At 35.2% G+C, this 23177-nt stretch overlaps 1 protein-coding gene across 1 annotated transcript in view; it reads right to left on the bottom strand.

The window, feature by feature from the left end:
• The window catches only part of Ccdc171 (coiled-coil domain containing 171), a 398124-nt gene that overhangs the window by 275026 nt on the left and 99921 nt on the right, over window positions 1–23177 (bottom strand). The window contains exon 11 of the mRNA XM_071600432.1: window positions 1320–1422. Within this exon, the coding sequence (XP_071456533.1) occupies window positions 1320–1422 (103 nt within the window). The remainder of the gene's footprint in view (window positions 1–1319; window positions 1423–23177) is intronic.

The following is a 23177-nucleotide window of genomic DNA, read 5'->3' as shown; positions in this document are numbered from 1 at the left end:
CTTTTTTTTAAGTTGTCTATGGACACAATACCTTTATTTTATTTGTTTATTTTTATGTGGTGCTGAGGATTGAACCTAGGGCCTCACACATGCTAGACAAGCAAGCACTCTACCACTATGAACCCAGCCCCTAAATTTCTTAGTTCACTGAGAAATTTTCAGATCCATAATATGGGCATTAATCAGATCCTTTTCAGTTTTTCAAGGATATAAAATCCTTACATTGTGGAAAGCTGTTAAAGAAATTACTTTTTTTTCCTTTAAAAAATCAAATAAAGAATCCTGGGGCTGGGGATGTGGCTCAAGCGGTAGCGTGCTTGCCTGGCATGCGTGCAGCCGGGGTTTGATCCTCAACACCACATACAAACAAAGATGTTGTGTCCGCCGAAAACTAAAAAATAAATATTAAAATTCTCTCTCTCTCTCTCTCTCTCTCTCTCTCTCTCTCTCTCTTAAAAAAAAGAATCCTATAGCTCAATTTTTAAGTGAAAAGAATTTAATTTTATATGCCTTTAGAAGAATATAATTGCCATAAAACAACAAAATAATTCAAGGTTAATGGTATGATAAAAGAAAACAGGTAGAAAAATAAAAGCATTTAAATTAAAGCTACTAGGGCATACACAATGATATAAGCAAAAGTTAAGAAAGTGGAAATCACGACTAGCATTCATTAACCAACTAATATTTGCTAGTTCCCAAAATATTTCTACCTAATAAAAGACTTCTATTGTTCTTAATCATATTAAGTAGACTAATACTAAAACCAAAATATTTTACCTAAGCATTCCTATCTAAAGTGTGTGGTGTGTGTGTGTGTGTGTGTGTGTGTGTGTGTGTATACACACACAGTACTAGGAAATGAAAGCAAGAACCAGCATAGAAAGCAACAGTAGAGAATACGCACTCTGTTACAGCCTGTGTCCTACATAACCTTTTGAATGCATGACCTTTAAGTTGCTGAAGGTTGCCTCAGAATTTGGCTCAGTTTGATCGAAACATCTGTTCCCCTTGCAGGTATACTTTAAGGACTTTTTTCTCAGTTGGATTCAGAACACAGCAAGTGAGCCCTTGTCTGTCCAATCACACAGACCCCAACACTTGTAAATCAAGTTCTGGGAGGACAACAGCAGGTCCACATTCCATCACCCTTTCCCAGCCAGCTAGGCCAACTGACTGCTGTGAGAACTCCTCTTATCATGTCATCAAATCAAAACATGTTGAGATGAGGGACTATAAGAGGCATCTGCAGAATTCCCAAAATGTAGTGACTTTGGAACATTGACAGATGCATCTGTCATTTTATACCTTCAACTAACCTGATGTCCACTGGCCCGACACAGGAAAGCTGTCCAAGATCGATTCCAATTCTTTCACGTTGTTTTCACATGTCTCTACTAGGAAGGCCTGGTGCTTCTTAGCCTTTTAATTAAGGAAAAATTACACATAATAAGGTCACGTATAATAAGAGCTAGAGATTTTAGGATAAATGTGTATAGCACAACTAATATATTAATTACTATATTTAAATCTATTATTAGTAAATCTTTCTGTCTTAATCACACTTTTTACGTGGCCTAATGTAATACTACACTCATTAATAATTTACCAAGGATTTAGTGCCAGCACTATTCTAAGCATTTTATACATAGTAAATATTTTTGTCTTTATGGTAATTCTATGATAGATGGTAAGAATTTTAGACATAAGATAATTGAGATAGAAATATTAAGGAATCCTTTTAAAAATCATGCTTACAGTCATGTGGCAAATGGCAATCAAAAGTGAATGCTGTTAGGACCCATTAGAAGAAAATGCTGAAGTGATTATAGCTTGGTCCGGGTACTCAGTGAAAAGTGGGGGACAGTGGATGCATTGGAAAGAAACCTAGAAGGTGAAATGGCCAAACCTTAGTAACACTGCATTGGGTTAGACTAGATTGATTGGATTCAACAGGAATGGATAATGATAGGGAAATATGCAGATAAAGGGAGGAGTCAAGACTAATCCCAAGGTTTCAAACTAAAAGGAGGTTGATTTTAGCAGTTGAATGAAAATAGCAAAATAGAAAAGGTCTTATTTTGACTGTTATTGGTTTTTTTTACTTGCTTATTTTGAACAGACATATGAATCATGAATTCTCTTTTGATCAATTCCACTGAAGATACATAGACACTCCTAGCACTAGCACAATGTTTGGTAATTATCAGGTCCTAAATAAATATATTTAAATGAGCAAAGAACAAATAAAATAGAACAATATGGGAAGTGCCTGAACATACTGGTGCAAAGCCCAGAAGAGAGCTCAAGTATAGATTTGGTAATCATCTACAAATGATATCGGAAGCCTGCCTTAAGAATACCTGAGTCAGGTGTGGTGGCGCACACCTGTAATCCCAGCAACTCAGGAGGCTGAGGCAGGAGGATCACAAGTTCAAGGCAACTTAGCAAGACCTTGTCTCAAAATAAATAAATAAATAATAAAAAGAGCTGGAAGTGTAGCTCAGTGGTAAAGCCCTGGGTCCAATCCCAAGTAGCACCCCTCTTTAAAAAAAAAAAAAAAAAAAGTGCCTGAAGGGAAGTAAAAAGAGCCTAGGACAAACTCTTAAGGAACTACTACTACATTTTTTAGAAAAGAAGCCAACTAAGAAGACCAAAAAAAGAAGGAAAAAGGAAGGGTACATTGTCGTGAAAAACAAGAAAATATTTCTAAGTGAGAGTTGTCAATTATGTTTAATGCCACAGAAACATCAAGCAAAATGATGACTAAAAAGTGTTCACTATGTTTGGAGGTCATTGGTGACTGATGAAATCTTCTTCCCTGTAATATAGATATAACCCAGCCTGGAATATGTTGAAGGAGTAAACCTGATTTTTTTCCTAATTGAATGAAAGATGAATGAATGGAAACAAGATTGAGACAACCTTTCTTAATAAGAAGGGAAGGAGAAATAAAGGGCAGTATTTGAAAAGGAGAGTGGGGTCAGAGAGCTGTTTTTTAAATATATATAAAAAAAAAACTTCTTTATTTAAAAGCTGGTAAGATAAAGGCCCTAGTGAAAGATTGCTTATAAATAAAGAAGAAATGGGAAAATAGATATTACGGGACGAAATTACATTCTTAAAATACAGCAGTCCCTTTTTTTCTTTGTGAGGCGGTGCCAAGGATTGAGTTCAGGGGCACTCAACCACTGAGCCACATCCCCAGCCTTTTTATATTTTATTTAGAGACAGGGTCTCACTGAGTTGCTTAGCACCTTGTTGTTGCTGAGGCTGGCTTCGAACTCACAATCCTCTTGTCTCAGCCTCCCCAGCTGGTGGGATTACAGGCGTTTGCCACCGCACCCAGCTCAGCAGTCCCTTCTTATCCAAAGCGGAAATATTCCAAGACCCCCAGTGATGACTTAAGGCACAGATGATACTGAACTCTATATATAATCTTTTCCTAATTTTTTCCTATGCATATATACCTAAGATAAAATTTAATTTATAATTAGATACAGTTTAGGGTAATAACAATAACAATAAAATAGGACAATTAAAATATACTATAATAAAAGTTACATAAATTCGGTCCCCAATCTCTCTGAAAATATATTATACTTTCACCTTTTCACTTAAAGGAAGCACTTTAAGCATTCTCCTTGGCAGAAGAATTGCCAGTATCAGTACTCTCCGGAGTAATTACTAAGTAAAGTAATGCTTGCCTGAACACAAACACTGTGATACTGTGACTAATCCAATATTGAGAATGGTACTAAGTGATTAACAGGCAGGTAATGGATTTAAGGATGCACTGGACAAAAAGATGATGAATGTCCTGGACAGGATGATATGAGATTTTATCATACCACTCAGCTGAATTCTTTAAACTTAGGAATTTGTTATTTATGAAATTTTACATTAAATATTTTTGAACTACAGTTGACCACAGGTAACTGAAACCACAGAAAGTGAAACCTAGATAAGAGATGATTTTTACTGTATGTAAAATTATTTATTTATTTATTTATTCAGATGTTGGCTCAATTATCACATCTTTAGGAAAAAATGGCCTTCGCATCCTGCATTCCCTTGATCACATCCTTCTCAGCACTTACCACAATAATGCTCTACTTTTGAGTTTATCTTTTATTTCTATATCTATTTCAAAAAAATAAGCTCCTGTAGGTGGGAAATATTTTTTCATTCTCACTAGTATATACTTAGTACCTAGACAATACCTAGAATTTAAAATAACAGTTAAAGTACATAGTATCAACAGAAGACTGTCACATCAATTAGGGTTCTCCCACAGACTTTAAATAGGAGGAGGAAATTCTTTGTCACATCCTGATACAGAAAGATCTCTTAGCTATATTATGTACTATGCCAATCTTACCTTCCTGGAATAAATCCTACTTGATCATGTCACAAAATCTTTTTTATATCTTGCCAAAAACTCAATTTGCAAGTATTATGTGGGAATTTTAGCATCTATATTTAAAAGGGACATTGGTCTGTGATTTTCTGTTCTTTTGGTGTCTTTGGTTTTGGTATCAAGGTAATACTACTAACTTCACAGAATGAAACTGGAAGTGTTAACCTCCTTTTCTGTGTTTTAAAAGGACTTGGAAAGAATCTGTATTGATTCTTCTTAAACAGTTATAATTTACCAATGAAGTGATCCAGGCCTGTGCTTTTCTTTGTGGGAAGTTTTTGATTACTAATTCAATCTCTTGATTTTCTCTTCCATTTTAACTAGTTCCAGTAGTTTGTGTTGGTTATCCCTGATAGGATTAACTGAGTGGTAGCTGAAGGCAGTTAGGGTGTGGCTGGAGGAGACTGGTCCCTAGGCGCATGCCTTTGGGGTATATATTTTGCATCTTGAGAGTAGAATCTGTTTCTGCTTCCTGATCATCATGTGAGCTGCTTCCCTCCACCACACTCTTCCACCAGGATGTTCAGCCTCACTTTAAGCCTGCAGGAATGAAGCCAGTTGTCTGTAGACTGAGACCTCTAAAACTATGAGCCTCCAAATAAACTTTTCTTCCTCTAAAATTGTTCCTGTCAGGTTTTTAGTCACAACAGCAAAAAAGCTGATTAAAACAGTGTCTTTCTATAAATTTGTCCATTTCATCTAAATTATTCAATTGTTGGCAGATTTTGCTTCTCATTTTTGGAGCTCTGTTGTTAAGTGTATATGTTTATGACTGTTAGATCTTCATGGTGAATTGACTCTTTTTTTATTTTAAGATATCCCTCTTTACCTTTAGTAACATTTTTATTCCAAAAAAAATCTATCTTGTCTAATATAAAGTATATCCACTCCAGTTCTTTTTGTTGTGTGCATGACATATTTTTCCATCCTCTATTGATCCTTGTATGATCTTTTTTTTTCCTTTTTTTTTTTTTTTTCGGAGAGCGGGGGGGCAGGTAATGGGTACTCAGGAGTACTTAACCACTGAGCCACATCTCCAGCCCTTTTTATATTTTATTTAGAGACAGGGTCTTGCTAAATTGCCTAGGGTCTTGCTAAATTGCTGAGGCTGGCTTTCCACTGGGATTACAAGTGTGTGCCACCACACCCAGTCCTGTATTATCTTTAATACTCATCAAAAACTCTACATGATAAAAATAGCACCATTTAACAAATAAGCAAACAAATTCAGAAGGATATCACTAAATGCTACACAACTATTAAAAGATAGGACTGGACCAGGTATGGTGAAGCACACCTATAATTCCAGCAACTCTGGAGGCTGAGGCAGAAGGATCACATGTTCAAGATCAGTTTCAGCAACTTAGGGAGGAACTCTGTCTCACAAAATAAAAGGGCTGGAAATATGGTTCAATTCCCAGTATGAGGGGGGAGAGAGAGAAATAGAGCTGGGATTAAAAGAAAGTTCAAAATATATGTTCTTTCTATTATTTCATGTTAACCGAGGCTAAGTCCCCATCAATATCAAGGTATAAAAGTTTATAGGAATTATAAGTGGAGAAAGTCTGATAAATTACATTCTTGGAGACAGCTTAACATAAAAAGTTTCAATTAAATTCTAATGCAACAGTAATCTCTTTAAAGGGAAGGGCTCAATCCAAATTAAAATAGGAGCTAAAATTTCAATACCATTATAATTTAAAGTCAAATTATCCATAAAATATTGACTAGTATAAAATTATTCAAAGAGCAAAGAAAAGATTGATCACTGACCAGATTTTATAAGAAGTTAACTATACCTAGAAATTACTACGACTTATTTAGATTAATAATTTTTATAACATTCTCCTGAGATATCAGGCTAATAGTCTAATAATATATTAGCTTGTACTAAAAAAAATAACTCAGCTAATATGAAAAAACTGCTTGTTTTATAACTGGCAATTTTTCTAATAAATTATTCTGGATTTACAAATGAAACTTTCATTCTTCATTCATATAATAAAATTATATGTTTTAAGTGCTGGATTGTACTTATATTTAAAATTTGTTCCCAAAGATGTGAGTTTTCTTAGTAGCCTTTTAATGTGAGAATTCTAGAATTCAAGCAGAATCTATCAATTAAATAAATAAAACCACTGGGTTGAAAACAAAGTGCCAGAAATAAAATATTGTTTCTAATGTTTTATTGTGTGACCTAAAGAATAAGTTTAGGTTAAATGTTAAATCATTAATTCAACAAATTCTATAATTCTAAATATCCCTAGAAGTTTAAAAGATAAAACTATAAGATGAAAGGACTCTTTATTTTGCCTCAAGCATATTCACATAAAGCATTTGCTTCCTTATGATGGGGTGGATATTGTGACTGAGAAAAAGAATTCAGAAGACTGAATGATATTTGATTTTATTAATACTAGTAAAAGTCCCTTAATGCTATCATGGCTACTAGATGATGTCTAGATGAACACTTACTGATCACCTACCCTGAACCAAGGACTACTAGATGAGGTGTTCAATCTATAACCAGTGTGTAGACAGAGGACTAAAAATACCAAAATATATTTTTTAAAAAAGGGTCAGAAAACTGTGAATGCCAGATCTTAATGCATTACTAATGAGGAATCAAGGTTGGTTATAAAATATCTTCAGCCAGAAAGATCAACAGATGACAAAAAAAAAACTACCTTTATTTCCACCTTGATACACTACATCTTTCATATTGCTGAATTGAATGTATCTCTGGATTAAACATAATAAGCTATTCTTTTATGTTTCGTGATCATCCTGGAATTTGCAAAAACTCATGTCTTTTTTTTGTTTGCTCATACTGAGAATCACAAACAGAAAGGCATGTAAATAAAATTTTCTAATGCAAGAAACATACAAAACAGCATATGCAAATACATATTTATACCTAAAAACTGGAAAATGGGCTTTACTGATCTATAATAGAAAAAGCTAACTTGAGTCACACGTAACAATAAAAGCTATGAAGGACAATTATAATAATAAGTTAAAATAGTAGGAAAAACTGATCACCTACCCTGAACCAAGGACTACTTTAGAATTCAAATAAGCTTCAAGTTTTTTATTTGAATATGTTAAGCAATTATGAAAAACTCTAAATAAAAAAAGCATTAAAACCTATAATCAATATTACATACTTTTGCTTCCATAGCTCACCTTTTCGTCATATCTTTACCTACTTACCATTACACACTCAGTGTATTTGAAGGGCTCAAGGAGAGCTTGCTGAGCTGACCTGAATTTGGTCTAGTCAGTTTTTATAATAATAACCATCTGCAGTTTTTGCTTGATCATATTAATGATAGCCTGTATCTCTTAGTTCTTTCCTTGCTTGCCTATACAGATTCCATATATATGAGCATTTTATGATCCCACTTGCTTATCTCTCATAATGAAATATCACTTCCCTTACTTGGCTTTAACAATTCATTTATTTTTAAGTAAATGCTACCTTTCAATATGAATATAGGCCATAACTTATAAACACCTCTCTCTCTCTCTCTCTCTCTCTCTCTCTCTCTCACACACACACACACACACACACACACTTATTGTCATTTTATTTTTTTCCCTAGTCAAAATAGGATTTGAATTTTCAAAATTTTACTAGTTTATGTAAGAATAAATTTCAAAAAATTTAATAAAAAAGCTTTAAGCCAGGGTTGGGGTTGTGGCTCAGTGGTAGAGTACTTGCCTAGCACACGTGAGGCACTGAGGCACTGGGTTCAATCCTCAGCACCACATAAAAATAAATAAATAAAATAAAGATATTGTGTCCATTTACAACTAAAAAAAATAAAAAATAAAAGCTTTAAGCTATATCATAAATTTAGGAAACTGGACCCATAAACACACTAAAATACATAAAGACACACATTTGATGAATACTATTTAATAGTATTAAATTTTAAAGGCCATTAAGAATCAGCAAAAACAATGTTTATTAGTACACTGGGTGCAAAACAGGAATCAACGATTCTTTAACAAAAATGCAGAATATACTATTTATCTGTCCATTAGTTTTGAACACCTGCAAATCAGAAACATGTTCTAAAGCAAATCTAACAGATCATTTGAAGCAAAATTATTCTTAAGAAACATTAAAATCACCACAAAGCATAACAATCAATGCACTTTTCAAAATCCTATCTGATGCTAGCAGTCACTATTATTATATAAACAGTTAAGCTTCTAAAGTACAGGAGGAAAATATACACTTGACCATTTTCAATCACAAGTTCTTTAGAGGATAAAACATTCTTTGCACAAATCTCATGAGAACTAGAATTCCCTTTTCAATATGTGATCTCTCCTAGAGCTATAGCTAAATATTACTGAGTGGCAGAAAAGCAAATCTCAAGAAATGATGGACTTAAGAAAATTTCATTGAAGAAAGCACAAAGCAAGTCCTAATAATACCAATTTGAAAATGAAAGCTCCCCTGATTCAAGAGAAGCAGATATCAAAACTCAGAGTTATGTCTAAAAGACCCAACTTGATCTATTCAGCTTCTGATGAACTTCAATATACATGATCACTAGGAATTTTAAACTGAAAATTCAGTTTTATTTAATTGTCGATTAAATATTACTAAATTCATAAATTTTTAAATGACAAGCTCAATTTTTATTCACAATTTTTAAGTCAAATTCTGTCAAGTTTCATGTACTGTGTTCACCTGTTTGTGAGAATATAAAATTAATTTTGTTAAATCCTCGGGTATCCTATTTTAAAAATCTATGAATTCTGACATTAAAAATCATTATTATACTGTGTGCATGTACAAATGTGTAAGAACAAATCCATTAATATGTACAATTATAATGCACCAATAAAAAATGTGGAAAAAATATTTACTATATATCACTAATTTATAAATCCTATCTTTTAAATCCAGACATTAATTAGGAAGAATTTAACTATAATTAAAGTCAAAGTCAACTTGGTTTATATTTATTAAATGTCCCCAAAAGACTTGGGATTTATTTTAACACTTTGTTTATCCTGGACTCTATTATCACTAAAGGCTCTTTTAGCTAAGTCTATACTATTTCAAATTATACAAGTGGTATTTTTAAGTGACAAATGTCCTGAAGTCTTAGTATTTTATTAGTAACATTGTGATCTCAGTAGAAAACCCATGAGAAAAGTGGCTTTAATTTTCTCTTTCAATGCAACAAGAAAATAAAACCCAAAATTTGAATAATGGCCCTGAACATGACCTAAACTAGAAAACAAGCTGTTAGCTCAAAGGCTGAGGCAGGAGGATCACAAGTTCAAGGCCAGCTTCAGCAACTTAGGGAGGCCCTAAGCAACTTTACAACAGAAAGCCTGCACTACAGAACATCCTCAGCAAAATATTCCTGAGGAGAAAATGAAAATCAGCACAGGGAGGTATTAAATTAAAGGAAATACTAATCAAAGGAGAAACCAACTCAAGTTAAATATCAAAAATGAACAAATATGACCAGGAATACAAATCGTGTCTCAATAATAACCCTGAATGTTAATGGCATAAACAACCAATCAAAAGACATAGACTGGCAGATTGAATTTTTTAAAAACACCCAACAATATGCTGCCTTCAAGAGAATCATCTCATAGGAAAAGACATCCACAGACTGAGGGTGAAAGATTCGGAAAAAATATACCACTCATATGGACTGCAGAAGCAAGCAGGGGTTTCTATCTTCATATCAAAAAAGTAGACTTCAAGCCAAATTTGATCAAAAGGGATAAAGAAGGACATTTCATACTGCTCAAGGGACCCATACATCAACAAGACATAATAATTATAAATACATATGCCCCAAACAATGGAGCATCTATGTTCATCAAACTCTTTTCAGGTTCAAGAGTCAAACTGACCACAACACAATAATTCTGGGTGACTTTAACACAACTCTTTCGCCACTGGATAGATCTTCCAAACAAAAGCTGAACAAAGAAACATAGAACTCAATAATACAATCAATAAATTAGACTTAACAGACGATATATAGATTATTTTATCCCTCAATGAACAAATACACTTTATTCTCAGCAGTACATGGGTCCTTCTCTAAAACAAACCATATACTATGCCACAAAGCAACTCTTAGCAAATACAAAAAAGTAGAGATAATACCCCGCATTCTATCAGATCATAATGGAATAAAATTAGAAATCAATGATAAAATAAAAATAAAAGATACTCCAACACCTGGAGACTAAATAATATGCTTTTGAATGAAAAATGGGATGCAAAAGACATCAAGGAGAAGATTAAAAAATTCTTAGAGGTAAATAAGAACACTGATACAACATATCAAAAACTCATAGAAAACTATGAAGGCAGTTCTAAGAGGAAAGTTGATTGCATGGAGTTCATTCCTTAAAAGAAAAAAAAGTCAACAAATAAATGACCTAACATTACATCTCAAAGCCCTAGAAAAAGAAGAACAAATCAACCCCAAAAGCAGTAAAAGACAGGAAATAATTAAAATCAGAACTGAAATCAATGAAATTGAAACAAAAGAAACAATTTAAAAATTGACGAAATAAAAAGTTGGTTCTTTGGGGCTGGGGCTGGGACTCAATGGCAGAGTACTTGCCCAGCACGCATGAGGCACTGGGTTCAATCCTTAGCACCACATACAAAAAAATAAGCAAATAAAATAAATGCATGCTGTCCTTCTATAAATACAAAAAACTTTAAAAAATAACAAAAAAGTTGGTTCTTTGACAAAATAAATAAAATTGATAAACCATTAGCCATGATAACAAAGAGAAGGAGAGAGAAAACTCAATTTACTAACAACCATGATGAGGAAGAAAAGATCATAACAGACACTACAGAAACAGAAGATAATTAGAAATTATTTTGAAAATTTGTACTGCAATAAAATAGAAAATATCAAAGGCATCAGCAAATTTCTAAAGGAATATGATATGCCCAAACTAAATCAGAATGATAAACACAATTTAAACAGATCAAGCAAGGAAATAGAGGATACCATCAGAAGCCTACCAACCAAGAAAAGCCCAGGACTGGATGGATACACAGCTGAGTTCTACAAGAACTTTAAAGAAGAACTAACACCAATACTCCTCAAACTATTTCATGAAATAGAAAAAGAGGGAACACTTGCAAACACATACTATGAAGCCAATATCACCCTGATTCCAAAACCAGGCAAAGACACATCAAAGAAAGAAAACTTCAAACCAATATCTCTAATGAACATAGATGCAAAAATTCTCAATAAAATCTGGCAAATCAAATACAAAAACATACCAAAAAGATAGTGCACCATGATCAAGTATGGTTTATCCCAGGGATGCAAGGTTGATTCAACATATGGAAATCAATAAATTTAATTCATCACATTGGTAGACTCAAAGATAAGAATCATATATGTTCATCTCAATACAATAGATGCAGAAAAAGCATTTTGACGAAATACAGCACCCCTTCATGTTAAAAAAACTAGAAAAACTAGGACTATCAGGAACATATCTCAACATTGTAAAAGCTATCTATGCCAAGCCCCAGGCCAACACCATTCTAAATGGAGAAAAATTGAAAGCATTCCCTCTATGCCCTCTTTCACAACTTCTATTTAACATAGTTCTTGAAACTACCCAGAACAATTAGACAAAAGAAATTAAAGGAATACGGATAGGAAAAGAACAACTCAAATTAGCTCTATATGACAATGATATTATTCTATACCTAAAAGACCCAAAAAGCTCCAAAAAATCTTCTAGAACTAATAAATGAATTCAGCAAAGTAGCAGGATATAAAATCAACATCCATAAATCAAAGGCATTTCTGTACATCAGTGACAAATCCTCAGAAAGAGAAACTAGGAAAACCACCCCATTTATAATAGCATCAAAAAAATAAAATATTAGGGAATCAACTTAATGAAAGAGGTGAAAGACTTCTACAATGAAAATTACAGAACACTAAAGAAAGAAATTTAAAAAGACCTTAGAAGATGAAAAGATCTACCTTATTCTTGGATAGGCAGAATTAATATTGTCTAAATGATCATACTACCAAAAGCACTATCTAGATTCAATGCAATTCCAATCAAAATCCCAATGACATTCCTCATAGAAATAGAAAAAGCAGTCATATGGGGATGGGGATGTTCCTCAAGTGGTAGTGCGCTCGCCTAGCATGCGTGAGGCACTGGGTTTGATTCTCAGCACCACATAAAAACAAAATAAAGATATTGTGTCCACCTAAAACTAAAAAATAAATATTAAAAAAAAAGAAAAAGAAAAGGCAGTCATAAAGTTCATCTGGAAAAATAAGAGACTCAGAATAGCTAAAGCAATCTTTGGCAAGAAGAGTGAAGCTGGTGGCATTACTATACCAGACCTTAAACTATACTACAGAGCAAGAGTAACAATTGGCACCAAAACAGACTGGTAGACTAATGGTACAGAATAGAAGACAAAGAGACAAACATGCATAATTATAGTTATCTCATATTAAATAAAAACATAATATATAGAGAAAAGATAGCCTCTTCAACATGGTGCTGGGAAAACTAGAAATCCACATGTAACAAAATGAAATTAGATCTCTATCTCTCACCATGCACAAAACTCAACTCGATATGGATCAAGGACCTAGGAATTACACCAGAGACCTTGCACCTAATGGAAGAAAAAGTAGGCCCAAATCTCCATCATGTTGAATTAGGCTCTGACTTCCTATGGCACAAGAATTAAAAGCAAGAATCAATAAATGGGATGGATTCAAACTAAAAATCTGCTTCTCAGCAAAAGAAATAATCAGTGAGGTGAATAGAGAGCCTACAATTTGGGAGCAAATCTTTACCACAAGCAACATGGCAGCGGGCGCGGAGAGATCAAGTCTCTGACCTCTTCAGCTGCACGGGCATAGGGAGTCATAAACCATCTAAATGCTGTTGGCTCAGGATCACTAGGCAATGCTGAGCTGACATGGATCTGGGGCGAATAGTCCCAGAGTCCCCCTACGGAGGTTAATGCCAACCAAGCCTTCATAGGCAGTGGCCACAGGATTGAAACGGGGCTTGGGAGAGACAGTCAGGACCCACCCGTTACATTGGTCACCCGGCAAAGGGGACGAACTGTCGCCATTTGCATGGGATACCACCATGGCAGAGAACTGACGTCACCAGAATACGGCGGAGGAGATAACTTCATTGAAACCAGCGGCGACAGGTGTGTAATCCCCTAGCCTTCCCTCTCCACACAAGGGGAAACCTTAAGGGCCCTGCCCAGCTCTCCCATGAGCGCGATAGCCAGACCGAGGGAATCAGGAGTGGCGCGGGACTCGCAGCGCGGAATTCCCGGCTACCGCTCCCACCAGTGCTGACAACTGAGGTCTCTTGCACCAGCTACCGGGGGCGTAGCTACCGGAGGGCAAGCAAAATTCACTGAGGGTTCTCAGCCCCAAGCTCTACAAACTTAGGGTGTGAGGGAATGGCAAACAGGGAGAGTGTGCCCAGTCGTTCATGAAAACTGGGCTCCCGGGAGCAGCAGACCTGGCGTGTAGCCAGTATTGTGGTGAGCGTTACCGGTGACCGGGGCCTGGCTTGAGGAAAAGTGGGGAAGTCACTAGACACAAGAGAAGGCCCTAGGCACTCAGGATTGGAGACCCACCCAGTCCGGGAGGAGGAGCTGCTGCACAGTGATTGGTTCCCGCGTATTGAGAGGAGAAGCTTGGCCCGGTGGGCACAGCTCCACCGACTGGAAGAGAAGTTAATCAAACTCTAAGACTGCATTTATATATATTTTTTTTTTCATTTGGGTTTTTTTTTTTTCATTTTCATTTTTTTTGTTGTTTTTTAAATTTTTTTTAATTTTAATTTTTATTTATTATTTTTTTTAATTTTTTTTTCTTTTCTATTTTTTTTCTTTTGTCTTTTCATTTCTTTTCAATTTTCTTATTCCCCCTTCCTTGAATTCTACCTGCTTACTCTCATTCTCTTTAGTGACTTCTTCCCTTCCCTTCTAATACCTTTCCTCCCAAGCATCAAATAAATTTATAGGAGTAAACAGTAACTCAGCAGTCAAACAGAACAAGAAGTAACATGAGCAGCATGAAAAAGCAAGGAAGAAAAGGAGTACAAACAATGCAGGACAGCATAAATATTCAGGAGGACCTAGAGGCATCAGAAAAATGGTCAAATAAAGAACTCAAGGAATACCTTAGTCAGATGGAATGGAACCTTAAAGAGGATATGAGACAGCAAATTCAAACATTGAAAGAACACATTGAAAATGAATTACATAAACAGATAAAAGAAGAAGTTAAGCATCTTTATCAGGAGATAGAGATTATAAAAAAATCAAACAATAATTCTAGAAATGCAGGAAACTATAAACCAAATTAAAAACTCAAATGAGAGTATCACTAACAGAGTGGAGCAAGTAGAAGCCAGAACGTCAGATAATGAAGACAAAATATATCATCTTGAAAAGAGTCTAGCCAACTCAGAAAGGCTGGTAAAAAATCATGAGAAAAACATCCAAGAGATATGGGATAACATAAAAAAACCAAACTTAAGAGTCATCGGGATAGAGAAAGGTATAGAGATTCAAACCAAGGGAATGAGTAAACTGCTGAATGAAATAATTACAGAAAACTTTCCAGAAATAAAAAAGGAAACGGATATACAAATTGTAGATGTATACAGGACACCGAGCATACAAAATCACAGTAGACCAACGCCAAGACACATTGTTATGAAGATACCCAATATACAGAACAAAGAGAAAATATTAAAAGCTACAAGAGAAAGGAGGCAGATTACATTCAGGGCCAGGGGTAAACCAATAAGGTTAACAACGGATTTTTCATCACAGACGCTGAAAGCGAGAAGATCCTGGAACAACATATTTCAAACACTGAAAGACAATGGATGCCAACCAAGAATTCTGTATCCAGCAAAATAAGCTTCAGGTACGACAAGAAAATAAAAATCTTCCATGATAAACAAAAGTTAAAAGAATTTGCAGCCAGAAAACCAGCATTGCAAAGCATCTTGAGCAAAACACTACACGAGGAAGAAATGAAAAACAATAACCAAAACCATCAGTGGGAAGTCCCTCAGTAAAGACAGAGGGCGGGGGGGAAGCTAATCATGGAGAAACAAACTAAATTAAAAAAAAAAAAAGAAAAGAATCAAACATGGCTGGAAGTACAAACCATATATCAATAGGAACTCTAAATATTAATGGCTTAAACTCTCCAATAAAGCAACATAGGCTGGTAACATGGATTAAAAAAACAAATCCAACAATATGCTGCATCCAGGAGACACACCTGATTGGAAAAGACATACACAGGCTGAAGGCGAAAGGTTGGGAAAAAATATACCACACACACAGTCCTCGTAAGCAAGCAGGGGTGGCCATCCTTATATCGAATAAAATCGACTAAAAGACTAAGTTAATCAAAAGGGATAAGGAAGGACATTATATACTGTTAAAAGGAACCATTCACCAATAAGACATAACAATTATCAATATTTATGCACCAAATAATGGTGCTGTGATGTTCATAAAACAAATTCTCCTCAAGTTCAAGAATCAAATAGACCACAACACAATAATTATGGGTGACTTCAACACACCTCTCTCACCATTGGACAGATCCTCCAAACAAAAGTTGAATAAAGAAACTATAGAACTCAATATCACAATCAACAACCTAGACTTAACTGACATATATAGAATATATCAACCATCATCAAGTGGATATACTTTTTTCTCAGCAGCACATGGATCCTTCTCAAAAATAGACCATATATTATGCCATAGGGCAACCCTCAGTAAATATAAAGGGGTGGAGATAATACCATGCATTTTATCTGATCATAATGGAATGAAACTGGAAATCAATGATAAAAGAAGGAAGGAAAAATCCTACATCACATGGAAAATGAACAATATGTTACTGAATGATCAATGGGTTACAGAAGACATGAAGGAGGAAATCAAAAAATTCTTAGAGATAAATGAAAATACAGACACAACATATCGGAATCTATGGGACACAATGAAAGCAGTTTTAAGAGGGAAATTCATCACCTGGAGGTCATTCCTCAAAAAAAGGAAAAACCAACAAATAAATGAGCTCACACTTCATCTGAAAGCCCTAGAAAAGGAAGAGCAAAACAACAGCAAATGTAGTAGAAGGCAAGAAACAATTAAAATCAGAGCAGAAATCAACGAAATTGAAACAAAAGAAACTATTGAAAAAATTAACAAAACTAAAAGTTGGTTCTTCGAAAAAATAAATAAGATCGACAGACCCTTAGCCATGCTAACGAAGAGAAGAAGAGAGAGAACTCAAATTCTAACATACGGGATGAAAAAGGCAATATCACAACAGATGCTACAGAAATACAGAAGACAATTAGAAATTATTTTGAAAACCTATATTCCAATAAAATAAAAGATAGTGAAGACATCGATAAATTTCTTAAGTCATATGATTTGCCCAGACTGAGTCAGGAGGATACACACAATTTGAACAGACCAATATCAATGGATGAAATAGAGAAGCAATCAAAAGACTACCAACTAAGAAAAGCCCAGGACCGGATGGGTATACAGCAGAGTTTTACAAAACCTTTAAAGAAGAATTAATACCAATACTTTTCAAGTTATTTCAGGAAACAGAAAAAGAGGGAGCTCTTCCAAATTCATTCTATGAGGTCAACATCACCCTGATTCCGAAACCAGACAAAGACACCTCAAAGAAAGAAAACTACAGACCAATATCTCTAATGAATCTAGATGCAAAAATCCTCAATAAAATTCTGGCGAATCGGATACAAAAACACATCAAAAAAATTGTGCACCATGATCAAGTAGGATTCATTCCTGGGATGCAAGGATGGTTCAATATACGGAAATCAATAAATGTTATTCACCACATCAATAGACTTAAAGATAAGAACCATATGATCATCTCGATAGACGCAGAAAAAGCACTCGACAAAGTACAGCATCCCTTTATGTTCAAAACATTAGAAAAACTAGGGATAACAGGAACTTAACTTCAACATTGTAAAAGCTATCTATGCTAAGCCTCAGGCTAGCATCATTCTGAATGGAGAAAAATTGAAGGCATTCCCTCTAAAATCTGGAACAAGACAGGGATGCCCTCTATCACCACTTCTATTCAATATAGTTCTCGAAACACTGGCCAGAGCAATTAGACCGACGAAAGAAATTAAAGGCATAAAAATAGGAAAAGAAGAACTTAAATTATCACTATTTGCGGAAGACATGATTCTATACCTAGAAGACCCAAAAGGGTCTACAAAAAAACTACTAGAACTAATAAATGAATTCAGCAAAGTGGCAGGATATAAAATCAACACGCATAAATCAAAGGCATTTCTGTATATCAGCGACAAAACTTCTGAAATGGAAATGAGGAAAAACACTCCATTCACAATATCCTCAAAAAAAATTAAATACTTGGGAATCAACCTAACAAAAGAGGTGAAAGATTTATACAATGAAAACTACAGAACCCTAAAGAGAGAAGTAGAAGAAGATCTTAGAAGATGGAAAAATATACCCTGTTCATGGATAGGCAGAACTAACATCACCAAAATGGCGATATTACCAAAAGTTCTCTATAGGTTTAATGCAATGCCAATCAAAATCCCAACGGCATTTCTTGTAGAAATAGAGAAAGCAATCATGAAATTCATATGGAAAAATAAAAGACCCAGAATAGCAAAAGCAATTCTAAGCAGGAAGTGTGAAGCAGGCGGTATAGCGATACCAGATTTCAAACTATATTACAGAGCAATAGTAACAAAAACAGCATGGTACTGGTACCAAAACAGGCAGGTGGACCAATGGTACAGAATAGAGGACACAGAGACTAATCCACAAAGTTACAACTATCTTATATTTGATAAAGGGGCTAAAAGCATGCAATGGAGGAAGGATAGCATCTTCAACAAATGGTGTTGGGAAAACTGGAAATCCATATGCAACAAAATGAAACTGAATCCCCTCCTCTTGTCATGCACAAAAGTTAACTCAAAATGGGTCAAGGAACTTGATATCAAATCAGAGACTCTGCGTCTGATAGAAGAAAAAGTTGGCTCCGATCTACATATTGTGGGGTCGGGCTCCAAATTTCTTAATAGGACACCCATAGCACAAGAGTTAATAACAAGAATAAACAAATGGGACTTACTTAAACTAAAAAGTTTTTTCTCAGCAAGAGAAACAATAAGAGAGGTAAATAGGGAGCCCACATCATGGGAACAAATTTTTACTCCTCACACTTCAGATAGAGCCCTAATATCCAGAGTACACAAAGAACTCAAAAAATTAGACAATAAGATAACAAATAACCCAATCAACAAATGGGCCAAGGACCTGAACAGACACTTCTCAGAGGAGGGCATACAATCAATCAACAAGTACATGAAAAAATGCTCACCATCTCTAGCAGTCAGAGAAATGCAATCAAAACCATCTCACTCCAGTAAGATTGGCAGCCATTATGAAGTCAAACAGCTACAAGTGCTGGCGAGGATGTGGGGAAAAGGGTACTCTTGTACATTGCTGGTGGGACTGCAAATTGGTGCGGCCAATTTGGAAAGCAGTATTGAGATTCCTGGGAGAGCTGGGAATGGAACCACCATTTGACCCAGCTATTGCCCTTCTCGGACTATTCCCTGAAGACCTTAAAAGAGCGTACTACAGGGATACTACCACATCGATGTTCATAGCAGCACAATTCACAATAGCTAGACTGTGAAACCAACCCAGATGCCCTTCAATAGATGAATGGATAAAAAAAAAAAATGTGGCATTTATACACCATGGAGTATTACGCAGCACTAAAAAATGACAAAATCATGGAATTTGCAGGGGAATGGATGGCACTAGAGCACATTATGCTAAGTGAAGCTAGCCAATCCCTAAAAAACAAATGCCAAATGTCTTCTTTGATATAATGAGAGCAACTAAGAACAGAGCAGTGAGGAAGAGCAGGAGGAAAAGATTAACATTAAACAGAGACATGAGGTGGGAGGGAAAGGGAGAGAAAAGGGAAATTGCATGGAAATGGAAGGAGATCCTCATTGTTATACAAAATAACATATAAGAGGTTGTGAGGGGAATGGGAAAATAAACAAGGAGAGAAATGAATTACAGTAGATGGGGTAGAGAGAGAAGATGGGAGGGGAGGGGAGGGGGGATAGTAGAGGATAGAAAAGGTAGCAGAATACAATAGTTACTAATATGGCATTATGTAAAAATGTGGATGTGTAACCTATGTGATTCTGAAATCTGTATTTGGGGTAAAAATGGGAGTTCATAACCCATTTGAATCTAATGTATGAAATATGATATGTCAAGAGCTTTGTAATGTTTTGAACAACCAATAAAAGAAAAAAACATCTTTACCACAAGCACATCAGATAGAGCACAAATCTCTAGGATATATAAAGCAGTCAAAAACCTTAGCACCAAAAAAACAAATAACCCTATCAATAAACGGGCCAAGGAACTGAACAGACACTTCTCAGAAGAGGATATACAATCAATCAACACACTTATGAAAAAACTGTTCAACATCTCTAGCAATAAGAGAAATGCAAATCAAAACTATTTTAAGATTTCATCTCACTCCAGTCAGAATGGCAGCTATCAAGAATACAAACAACAATAAATGTTGGCAAGGACGTGGGGGAAAAGGCACACTCATACATTCCTGGTGAGACTGCAAATTGGTGCAGCCAATCTGGAAAGCAGTGTGGAGATTCCTTGGAAAATTTGGAATAGAACCAACATTTGACCCAGCTATCCCACTCCTCGGTTTATACCCAAAGGACTTAAAAACACCATACTACAGGGACACCACCACATCAATGTTAATAGCAGCACAATTCACAATAGCTAAACTGTGGAACCAACCCAGATGCCCTTAAGTAGATGAATGGATAAAAAAAACTGTGGTACATATACACAATGGAATATTACTCAGCATTAAAAGAGAATAAAATCATGACATTTGCAGATAAATGGATAGAGTTGGGGAATATTATGCTAAGTGAGTGAAGTTAACGAATCCCAAAAAATCAAATGTCAAGTGTTTTCTCTGATATTAGGATGCTGGATCATAATGGTTGGAGTGGGGCGGGGGAGCATGGGAGAAATGGAGGAACTTTAGATAGGGCCAAGGGGAGGAAGGGTAGGGGAGGGGGCAGGGGAGTAGGAAAGATAGTGGAATCACATGGACATCATTACCCAATTACATGTATGAAGACACTAATAGTGTGACTCTACTTCTTTGTACAACCAGAGACATGAAAAATTTTGCTCTAAATGTGTACTATGAATTGAAATGCATTCTGCTGTCATATGTAACAAATTAGAATAAATAAATTTTTAAAAAATAAAACTTTAATGGACTGCTACTCAAACTGAGTTCACAGACTATACTGGAAGTAATGCAGGTGCTCTCTGTGCCTATCCAGCAGATCCCTGAAGATCCTAGAAGATCCCTGAAGATCACTGAAGATTACAGTGCCCAGCCAGCCACTGAAGACTAGTCTGCATCCCACTGCTCAAGCCACTGAGTGGGTAGGAACAACCAGAGTGGTCTTGAGCTGTTCTTCTGCAGACACTAAAGCAAAATGGAACTAACATTATGAAAAATAAATATGAGTTTCTAAAAAACATAATAAATTTTTAAAATCTTTTCCCATAAAGACCACTAATCTATAGCCTTTCATATACATCTATATATGTATATGAAAAAATGTACTTAAAAAAAGTAATTAATTTTTAAGAAAAAATAAACATCATACTTACTAAAGTAACAGTATTTGTAGTCAATAAATTTTCACTAAATGCTTTTTAAATTTCATTTTATGATCAAAATATAACAGCAATTTTTCTTTTTCTTTTCTTTTTTTTTTTTTTTTTTTAGTACCAGGGATTGAACTCAGAAGCACTCAACCACTGAGCCACATCCCCAGCTCAGTTTTGTATTTTATTAGAGACAGGGTCTCACTGAGTTTCTGAGCACCTGCTGTTGCTCAGCCTGCTTTTGAATTCACAATCTTCCTATCTCAGCCTCCCAAACTGCTGGGATTACAGGTATGCACCACCATGCCAGGCAAATAACAGCAATTCTAATCTGCATCAAACACAAAAAGTAAAAATAGAAAGCTAGGAACTGGGGTTGTGGCTCAGTGGTAGAGCCCTTGCCTAGCATGAGCAAAGCATTGGGTTCAGTTCTCAGCACCACATATAAATAAATAAAATAAAGGTACATTGACAACTAAAAAAACATTAAAAAAAAAAAGAAAGAAAAGCTGAGCTGGGGATGTGGCTCAAGTGGTAGTGCGCTCTCCTGGCATGCACGGGGTGCTGGGTTCGATCCTCAGCACCACATAAAAAAAATAAAATAAAGATGTTGTGTCCACCAAAAAAAAAAAAAAGCAATCTGTTGGCACCAAGTAAAACATTTTAGTCACAAAACACCCATACAATTCTGGTAAATTAAAACAGTCTCATCCACTCGCTAGAGTTCTAAAAAGGCAGAATTAAGAAAACTCATTCAACTTTTATTGGTGATGACTCTTAATTTTTGCACTCTTAGTTGTAATTCTAGGAAACTTTCCAAACTATTATGAATGATGTCTAATAAGCAAGCTGACCAAATCCAGTATTCAACTCAATATGCCTAACATATTTGTCTCCACCATTGATTCATCCTCTTGTTAAGAAGTAGGATAGGAGCTGGAGATGTCACTCAGTGATAAGAGTACTTGCCTAGCATGCACAAGACCCTAGGTTCAATCTTCTGCATGCAAAGAGAGGGAAAAAAAAATAAACAGGGCAACCCATGAAGTTTAGAGTAACGCATAACAGTGACTACACACTAGAGTACACTACAAAGAGCTCTTAACTTTCTAAAATTCCACATTGAAAATACTCCAACTATAACTGAACAAACCACAGAGTAGAAACATATCAATCCCAGAGTGCAAACACACTGAACATCTTAAGATGAATGGAGACTATATATACTACTGGACCATGTAAAAATGTTTAAATTTTAACTTAATCTCATCACTAACTTTCTATCTGAGCAGCACTGATTTGGCCACTTTAGTATAACCCAGAGTTCCACCTCTTTTGAGAAGAAAAAATAATGTTCATTTTCCTCAATAATTGAAATCATTAAGAGTTGTGGGATATAATTGAAAGTGAAGTAGCGGAGTCTCTGTGGAGAATAAGACAAAGAGGTATTAGGTACTAACATAAATTTTAATGTCCACCCTGCTGAGGATCCCAGCAAATTGCAGAGTTGGGAGCATTTTGCATCAACAAAATAAATTAATTAAACAAACATTTATTGAAGTAAGTACTATAGTAAAATCAGGATAAGTAAGTTAATCTCACTGCATTGAGTCTCTGGGAAGAAATAATACATATCAGAGTTTGGTGAGTATTATAATAAAGATGATAAATGAGTACTAAAGAAATAGTTGGGGAAGGACAGAATTCTGACTTAGATGGGTGCATTAAGAAAAACAGAAAAATTTCACAGATTACAAGATGTCAGAGCTGAGCATTATTGGATGTATTTGTTAATGGAAAAGAAAGAACATTTTAGTCAACGTGTGTCAAAATAATTACAGCCTGAATAAATATAAGATATGAAAATCTTTAAAAAGCTATAAG

The sequence above is a fragment of the Marmota flaviventris genome, chromosome 13 (genome assembly GCF_047511675.1).
Source record: "Marmota flaviventris isolate mMarFla1 chromosome 13, mMarFla1.hap1, whole genome shotgun sequence".
In the NCBI taxonomy this organism is placed as follows: domain Eukaryota; kingdom Metazoa; phylum Chordata; class Mammalia; order Rodentia; family Sciuridae; genus Marmota; species Marmota flaviventris.
The sequence above is the reverse complement of the archived record's forward strand: the minus strand, read 5'-3'. Positions and strand labels throughout refer to the sequence as shown.